Below are 9,570 nucleotides of genomic sequence, written 5' to 3'. Positions count from 1 at the left end.
ACCAAACTAGAAACCAGAGCATTTTTAGACATATTGGTGCATTTTTTAAACCACAAACAGCTGCATTTTAAAGCTCTTTGTCACAGTTATCGTAAAAGCTTGGTTAACAGGGCATTTGTTCTCTGAAGAACTGGGAGACAACCTTTTCATAACATGAAAACATTGTTCAGAGCAAATAAGACAGCAGATTACCCATTATAGAAGGTCCCAGGAAAGTCCTATTTAGGTCAGAGTGTGCAACACCAAAAAAATGTAACAGTAAAATAGAAAAATGTCTGTAATTGGGATGATAAATAAGAGCGTTATCAGAAGAAAAAAAGTTGGGTTTTATAAAGAGCTTCCAGGGAAGATCAAGGGCAGCATGTTTTTTTTTTAAAGAAATTCACACACCTTTTGAATCTCTCTTCAAAAAGCTGCAGTCATATCTGAACACGTTGCACAGCACCACTTAAAAACACCTCAGCGCAGAACCACAAAACATATCATAAAGCTGTTGATTTGTGCCAAGATCTGAGACTCACGCTGTCACACAGGCAGCCATGGCACACCACAGAACTTAATATGAGATCATATGTGTGACAGAAAGCCTTTGCTGCAATTTGGGTCAGAAGTGTGCAATGACCACAAATCAACATGGTGCCTCAAAACTGAAATCACGCAATCTATTTGATACCTACAAAGATTTAAAACCAAAGTTTTTTTGGACATTCAAGATATTTTTCCTGGTTTTAAGTTGTTTTAACTTATTGTTGCTCTACACCTATAAAAGCTTTTATCTAAAGCAGCACAGCTCAGAAAGAGCTAAAAGAGCTAAGAATTAAAAATAAGAAAATAATCATTAAAATGAGTCAAAATTATTTTGCTACAGATTCTTGAAAAAAGACAAATGTGATTTAAGACTCAAGTACTCAAGATAACTCCAATTGCATTGAAATTTTTGGTTCATTTAAAAAAAAAATTTAAAGTTCAATAAATGTTGACAAGCTTGTTCACATTTTGTTTTTAAAATGAGCTTTTCTACTTATTACACACATTTTTTGTCACTGTAATCAGTGTTAACTAAACTTAGGTAAATAAAAACTAAAAAGATACAAACTATTTGCTTAGAACTAGCAAAAAAGTACCTTTTATTGGACTGCATGTTTCTCGGTTTGAAGTCATTCTATCTGACAGTTAACTTTTTTAGCTTGTTATTCTCTTTTTGGATGCTTGTGTGGAACTCCTTTTGATATCTTATAAGATATCTTATAAAGTTCAAATGACTTGCTGTTTGGAGAGATCATTTTACTACTTTCTTGTAATTTTCTTCATAAGATTAGTGTTAAAAAACTATTTCCGGCTACCTCTTCTTGCAATGAGAATCTCTGGCTGGGGTATATTTATTGCAGCGGGATTATAGGATGGTGATGAGTCATGTGCAGCTTTTTTTTTAAAGTTTATTTAGGAAACATGGAATAGCCAACATGAATTTTCTTTGACATGTAGAAAAGTAGGATCTATCAGACAAACAAAAAAACAACAACACTATTTAAACTTTGACAAATTTATTTAGTTCCATAAAAGATTTAACAGGAAAATTAACACATTTTCAAGTCGATTTCTTTGCATAAGTACATATTTGGCCTTTTCTGGTGCAGGAAGTGAAGATATTAGTTCAGTAAGTTCATAAAAAGTATTTTTAAAGCTTGACCTAGAGTTGAAAGTATTTTTTTTGTGAAACAATTGAGGCATAAACACAAACTTTGGTCAGCATTTTCAAGCGTTTAACCATGTTTCTACACATCTGTTTGTAGCAGCTGGCTTTTCTTGGATATTAGGGAATCAGCAGTCACAAAATAGGAAATGCTTTTTTAAATAACCGTGTTTCGTCTTGCATTTGTGGGTGGAAATGAACATGAGGAGTTGCTCTCTGTTCTGGGTCTGTGGCGTCATGGTAGACTCAGGAGGATCCCGATAAACTAACAGAGTTGTGTTACATTTTCTTACAACAAAGAGACTTTGTCCAATAGAAACATTATTTCTTCCATCTCCTTAAATCTTGGCCATTATAAGTGTCCGTTTCATTGAGCTGTAAAACATGTGGGACCACTGTCTATCTGCTATTTTAATGTAACATTTCAATGTTTTTGTTCTCACAAGGCCAAAAACAATGCAACATTGAAACCTCGTTTTTTTTTGTCCACGTTTAGTGTTGATGTCTCGTCATTTTTAGTGGAGTATTTGATGAAGGTATCTGTCAGGATTGCTTTCTCCTCCTCTCCTTAGCCCCGAGCTGACTGGAACCGGTCTCTCGGCTGTCCCCTCAGGGCATTGGCTCTCTGGTAGTGCCTCTGCAGTTCCCGATCCTCCTTCTGACTCTCCTGAAACTTGTCTGTGGGACTCTGACCTTGACACAAAATCGCTCTCTTCATCTGCCTCCTGAACCTGGCTGCCCGACGAGATTTCTTCAATCCTGAGAAACAAAAAGTGTCAAAAGTAAAGAACACAGGGATTAAATCTTAAATCCCCTGGAAATATCACCTTGTGTGTCAGGTTTGGTGGGTTTACCTGAGGTGACTGAAGGCTTGCAGCCAGTGTGAACCCAGTGCACTCCTCTCATTAGTCCGCAGCCTTTTGCGGTGACTTCGAGCTCTCAGTCCTATTAAGGCCTGGGCCAGGTCTGCCTCATCTCCGAGTCCCCAAACCAGCTTGGCTCTCTGCTCTGCATCGTGGTCTCCTGCTGCCCTAAACAGCCTCTGCAGCTGCCACAAATTCACATTGCTGAAAATGTTTCCAGAGCCAGCCTTCCTGCTCCTCCTCTCAGCCAGGCGCCACAGTGACGAAGGGCCAGTTGAGCTGTCGTCCATCCAGAGGAACACGGGAAAAAGTGGACATTCACGGATGCTAGTGTGGAGAGAGGGAAGAGTGAGGATTTTCCTTTTGGAAATGTCCCAAAGGGTTCACAGTTGACCAAAATGGAGCATCACAGAACATTGGTGCATAGGGGAAAGTGGGAGAAGGTTCATCCGGTATAAAGGTTATTTAGGAGCTCATGTCTCTCCTGAGACGGGAAGTAGGGAATGAACACAGATCTACAGATCCTGTTCCAGGAAAAGCACTGACAGTCTGCTGCATGTCGTGCATCGGGGAGTCTTTCCTGTTTCTGTAATCCTACTTGAAGGTGAGTGAAGATCAGCACTTTAAAGCCCTTTTAGCCAACGCAGATGGCAATTCAAACTCTCTGACGGGGTCTGATGAGCAGCTCTGATGTCTCAATACCTCTCAAATATTCATAATAATATTTTCAACCAATAAATGAATATTTTAAACAGGAAAATATTTCTACTTTTTTATTCCTTAATAGAAAATTACTGACTTGAAATTAAACTAGAACAGATGAATCGACTGTTTTAAGAAAAATCATATTTATCCACTGTTGCCCTTTTCTCATGAAATGCCAGGATTACATCCACAACCCTTCATTATTATATGTTAGTTACATATAAAGGCTGTTATTGGAATAGTCTGGACTAAATTGAATCATCCAAATCAAATTTGATGTAGCTCTGTTTGATGTAACCTGGATTGTGAAATGGTGCTTTTTAACTACTGTCTTAAAGTATTTCATCACCTCACTTTATTAATTATCTGATCACGTTAGGATTACTAATCCATCATCACTTTTACATTAAATGCAGATAATGAAAACCTTTTGAAAACATTGTGATGGTAAAACATCATGCAGGTGCATAAATGTCAATAATTTATAATGTCACTTTGCATCACATGGTTGAGCTGGAGTCCACACATGGAAAATTGGCTGTGAGGGGTTTGTGGTTAAGTCAGCTTTGTCTCACTGAAATATCTGGCTATAAACCAAAACGTCTCATCCTGCTGCTGGTTGAAATACTTTGTGGGAAAAGGGAAATGATGGTTGTGTGGGACAGTGTCAGGAAAGTGACTTGGATTTGGTCCATTCACTGGGTTTGGTTTTAATGAGCTGGATAAAGGAGGGATGTCAGCCTGCTTGTTGGATTTTAATGAAATGTTTGTTAAGATGTGTTGCTTCTTGCTAGCAGACAGAATTGGCGCTTGTTATCTGTGTTACTTCACTAACTTTGTTATCTTACTAAGCTGTACCGAACAAGCTAAATATGCATGCTCTTTCCCATTTCCTAGTCGTTTCAGGAGACTGGCATTGTTGTTAAACCTAAACCAGCTAGGGAGAGTTCAGTTTGTCCTCACTTCTCTTTTTAGGCATGTCTGCCTATTCATTCACTTTCATCCTCCATCTCTCTTTACTTATTCTCATTTCTATGTATTTCTATCTTACATGTCATTAGGCTTCTAATGACATAGTTCTCCTCTGTATTTAACTTCTGATGTACTTGTTGGTACATTCACTTGTGCATTTTACAGTTGTTGCCAAGCTTTTTTTAGTATTTTACTAAAGCAGAATAATTAGTAAGCTCCAGACTAACCTGATCTCAAAGAGATGGTCAAAAAGGACATTTAATTAGGGCTGGTGTATGAGCATGCAGTTTTTTCTCAGTGGGGATGGGGTTCTTTGTCATATGAAATGTTGTCACTAAAAGGGATGATTAAATATGCAAAACTTCAGCACTTCAGCACAAGTCATTGGCAATGTTCAAAAAAATGACAATAATCAACCTTTATTTTGAAAATCCAATAATGATGCAGGAAATCCATGGATTAAGCTTTTTGTTTGTTTTGCTTTTAAGGTACTACTATTTTGTTATTGTGCCCCCCCTCCCCATAACCAAAAATTTTTTTAATATTTATTATCCACGGACACAACATGTATTTAACCATGTTACCATTAGCTTTTTACCATGGTAGAAGAAGAATTCAGTAGCAAATCACAAGATTCCCTGGACTTGACAATATCAAACTTGTTTCCAAAAAAATGATTAGAGCAAAGTGATCTCCTCTCTTTTAATTTTCATATTTTTAAAATATAATTAGCCTATTAGAATGTCTCACTTTACCCCAATCCAACAAATTTAATCTGAATAACGCAATTATTATTATTATTTTTATTATTGTTTTACTCGTTTACATAAGTAAATTTGTCTTCTTGGTCATGTTAGCCTAACAGCAGGCTAAACAGCTTCTACTCCTGAGAGAAAGGTAATATAACATTTGTAAACCTGTTACCTGCAAAAGTTGTTCACAGGGTTGCACCACATTTTGTGAAGGCCAAATATATTATGTAATAAGAATTACACTGTTGATCTGTAAGCCAAGCCAATCAAACATTTGACAATTTATCACCTGTTATTGATGAATAAGTAGCAACAGAAACAGAAAAGTGAAGGTTTACTTCTCATAAACTTTGAAACTCATCTGTCCTCCAAATCTGGAATGCCCCTTATCTACGACAAGCTAACTGGGAATGAAAGGGGGGAGAAATTGACAGTAATTTTGGTATTTAGATGTATCTGTTTTCTAAAAGTATGCCGTAGCAACAAAATGTTCATGAAATTGTTCATCAGTGTTATCAAAATAGTTCAAAGAACGATCCTCGTCAAACGTTTTCACCAAAGGAGACCCTCTTTGCAAAAAGTTTGGACACCCCACCCCAACTCTAACAGGTATAATAATAAAAAAATAATAATAACAAACGATTTGAATATTTTTTATGTGAAAAGTTTGTAGGTTTTTCCCAGGCTGTCTCCAGTCCTCCTGTAGAGATGTGATGCTCTCATTCAGTCAGCTTTTATTGCACATTAACGGTTTATCCCCGAGGCTCACATAAGTGGGTCAGACACCATCAGCTCATGTGAAAGAGTTCACATCACGTTGTGCGCAGTCACGTTAAGTGCAAACCCTACCCTCTGGGCGATATGAGTATGCATTATGGTTTTTTGTGCTTGCTTTTTTGCTAAATTGGGATAATAGCACAGAAATCTGCACACAGACAAATAAAGCAGCACTAAAACAAGCGGCTCTGACCTCCAATTCACTTAACCTGGAATGTCTGACGTTCCTAAGAGCAAAACAAACAGGCTGCACTGTTTATTTAAGCTAATCTAATGAAATAGACCTACACTATGACCTCTGGTGGGCTGTCATTTAACAGAAGGCTTGAAAACTTCACGTTTTTCGTCTAAAAAAATAGCAAAAAAATGTTCATAAATCACATTAAATAGACCGTAATCAGAGCATTTACTCACCCAAGTGCATTCAGTTTTCTAATAGACCTAACTTTCTTGTGTCCTTATAGTAGTTTCTCTTAAATCAAGACTTGTAGTGAGTGTGATAGACCTTTACTTGAGTCTGCTGACGTCCTTCAATGAGCGTTTCTTCTGAATCAATGTCATTCAAGCGAGCAATGAAAGCCGACATCAGTTCTTGGCTCCGCCTTGTGGGCGGGTTAGGATTATTTTTCCGCCAATAGTAGCCGTAAAACGGGGTTTGTGCTTTTAGCTCCGCCTATCGGCCACGTAGGGCGTGAGAGCTGGAAGTCTCTGACGTCAATGAGCTTGTTGGCACAAGGAGCATCTGTCATTTATGTGAGGAAGACGAAAACATGCGAGAGCCGTGCGCGCAAAGACGCAGCGTGGATGACGCATGGGCCCGCAAACAGCAAGGCTTTGTGGAGAGAGCGGAGTACCAACCAAGGAGGTGGAGAAAGGCCGATTAGGAACAAAAACATGACTCAGATTAGTCGAAAAACTCTATAAACTGTCAGATTATAAAGAAAGGCGGTAGGAAATTATATTAAATAGCTTCAAATGCACAGAAGAGTCCATCAGTCCAACAGAGGAGGGGCAAGCTTTAGATTACAGGCCATCCCATCTTCATCACCCAGCCCCCTCCCCAAAAAAACTGACTCCAACGGAGGAAACGGAAAACACGAAACATAGCAGGGTCAAAACTCCGCAACTGTGCAAAGAATTCCATTTTTATTTTTGTTTACTAAAACATTTTTTTCCGTTTTTAAAGTTTTCCTCCAGCTTCCTGCATCCACTTTTTGGCAGTTTGATCACAACTGTTTGCAACTGGCTAACACCATCCGCCCTACTTGGGGGACAAAAGGGACGTTGATTGATTGATCTAGCTGGAGAGATGTCCTCCCAGCCTCCCCAGTCCCAGATGAGGGAGAACATGCTGAAGACCATCGGGAGCTTTTGGGGAATCACCCGGATCCTGCAGATCGTGTTCGGAGCCGGGCTGTGGGTCACCATCGCTGCCAACAAATACGAGGGCTCCATCCACTTTGTCCTGTTCGTGGCGGTCCTCTTCTGGCTCCTCACCCTCGCCCTTTTCTTCATCACCCTCCTGAACAAGCAGGACCTGGTGCCTCTGCTCGGAGGGGAGCGCTGGTTGTCCACCAACTTGGCGCACGACGTGGCCGCCGCTTTGCTCTATCTCCCTGCGATTGGAGTCATGATCTACAAGACGGAGCGCAACTCGTTCTGCAACCTGGATCAGTACAAGCACCTCTGTCTGTATAAGATCTACCTGACAGCCGCCGTGTTCGCTTGTCTGAGCTGCTGCGCTTATCTCCTATCGGTTATTCATGGGGGCTGCAGAAAGTGTCGTGGAGATCAGACGCTCCTCTGAAGGAGGGAGGGGGGTAAAGTGGCTTTTGAGACCACTGCAAAATGAGGAATTCCTAATTTCACTGTAACTTCACTCAACAGTTGTGTCTGCTGTCTTCTCTTCCTTCTTCCAGGCGGTGGAGAAGCGACAAAACCAGGCGCAAAGTTCATTGTGCGCAAATGCATGCGTAATTAGTGACATTTACTGCAACCAAAACAGTCATTGTCAAATGAAAGACATAATCCAACATAAAATTCCAACAAAAAAAAATACATTTTATAGATTTTGAAGATACTTTTTTATGTTATGTATCTAACTGCTGCAGGTGTGCTCACAGTTGTAACTTCAGGGGTAATTATTTCATGTTTTTGTATTTTATGTTTTCTTGTGCTTGTGTAACAGCATCTGTTTTTTTTTCTTACTCACACTTTTTTGTTTTTGTGTCCAAATGCTGTCCAAGTTTGTGAGCAGCATCACTGCTGTTGTCCATGGTCCAAACAAAAGTCGGTACTATATGTACTATATGTAAAAACCAAAGAATAAAGTCAAGTGCATTGAGTCTTGTGTGTGGTAAAGTGTGATAATGTACCAAAGCTTTTTTTTTTCTGTTCTGTTGTGACTTTTTCAAAGGAGTTTAGGCCGCAGACTCCCTACTGGAGGATGAAAGCTGCTTCTTTTAAGCTGCTGCTCAACCACACGCACTCTAGCACAGTGTGTGTTGGTTGTGTTACTTGGAAGCAGTTTGTGTGTGTCACATTGTGTGACTAATTTGGAAGAAGGCATGCTCTTACCGGAACAATCTAGGGGTGGAGGTGGGCTAAATTTGAGCCAATGAACGCACAAAGACTGTCTCATCTGCTGAAGTCATGCAAGAATACACTGCCGACAGCTTTAATACTAAAGAATCCACTCATAAATAAGACCGTTCGTGTATTTCTGGAATTTGTTATTACCAAAGAAACAATGCTTGATGCAAAATTTAGCATCCTGTGTTGAATTATGTACTTCTAGCATGAGTTTGTACATTCTGGCAGTTGAAGTCATGAATGGAAATCCCCACATTTACCAAATGTTGACCACAAAAGCAGAAGTGACCACAGCTGACCAGTTTGGTGCAATTTTAAGTTAGGGATTTTCATAACAAGCCCATTGTGTTAACTTCTTGATCCCCTGGCTAAATATGTTCATGTTGTAAGAAGCAGTGGTTGTGATGTTCACTATAGTTCAAAGGAAAAAAAAGGCATCCTGAAAAAGTCTGAAGGTACCCTGGAGTAACATCTGAGTACCGGTAACACTTGTTTTGGCTGGTTTTCCAATGAGACATATCCTGTGTGAGATTTTTGAGCTCTCTTTTGGAGTCACTGTTAACGCCTTAAAAAAGTTCCTCCAGAACTCATACTTTTGTCATTTATTTAGTAAGAAACTTAACGAAATGTGAAATCTGAAACCACAAATGTTTGCTACTCCGAAATCCAAACATCTGCCACTTTATGAAGTTTCATGATGCTGAATGGGGGGAGGCTGATAAGCAGCGACCTTCTTGTTGGAATCTAAAATTCCTCACAACAATACTGTTATGAAAAGAATGAAATACTTTGCTTCAGTTAAGTGGCAGGAAATTCACATTGTTAAACACCCACTCCCATGAAAATCATGTTTTATTGTGTTTTAAACATGAACTTCTGGCCTTTTTTCTCATGACGGAGGGTATATATGAAGAAATTATGCTTAAAACTGCATTTCTGAGTAATTATTTATTCAAATTGTTGTGAATCTGGAGCAGATGAAAAAAATACAGTTAAAAAAAGCTTAGGTGTGACGTAAACTGGCTCAAAACTGTACGGCTGCATAGCTCCAATATTAGTCACCATTTTTGTTGCACCGGTAATGTTAGGTTAGAGATGAAAGGCTGTAAGCTAGCAGGAGGGGTATGAACAGATGGATGTCGGGAAGTAAGGGCAGGCTAACTGCGCACCAACAGTTCCACCCACAACTTAGAGGAAAATTTTTAATGAACTACTG

At 39.3% G+C, this 9,570-nt stretch overlaps 2 protein-coding genes across 2 annotated transcripts; one reads left to right on the top strand and one right to left on the bottom strand.

The window, feature by feature from the left end:
* Positions 1-1,527: 1,527 nt before the first annotated feature.
* LOC101162703 lies at positions 1,528-6,335 on the bottom strand. Its single transcript, XM_004077141.3, has 3 exons — positions 6,177-6,335; positions 2,548-2,883; positions 1,528-2,452 (listed from the first exon to the last, which is right to left on the bottom strand). Exons 2-3 carry the CDS (start codon positions 2,844-2,846, stop codon positions 2,209-2,211), a joined length of 543 nt encoding a protein of 180 aa, XP_004077189.1. The 5' UTR covers positions 2,847-2,883; positions 6,177-6,335; the 3' UTR covers positions 1,528-2,208.
* Positions 6,336-6,567: 232 nt separating this feature from the next.
* marveld1 (MARVEL domain containing 1) lies at positions 6,568-8,107 on the top strand. The gene has a single exon (XM_004077140.3). The coding sequence runs from the start codon at positions 7,072-7,074 to the stop codon at positions 7,567-7,569; it is 498 nt and encodes a 165-aa protein (XP_004077188.1). The 5' UTR covers positions 6,568-7,071; the 3' UTR covers positions 7,570-8,107.
* The last annotated feature ends 1,463 nt before the right edge of the window (positions 8,108-9,570 follow it).

This window comes from Oryzias latipes, chromosome 15 (assembly GCF_002234675.1).
Source record: "Oryzias latipes chromosome 15, ASM223467v1".
Lineage (NCBI taxonomy): Eukaryota > Metazoa > Chordata > Actinopteri > Beloniformes > Adrianichthyidae > Oryzias > Oryzias latipes.
Note: the sequence above shows the minus strand (reverse complement) of the source record. Positions and strands in the feature narration are given on the sequence as shown.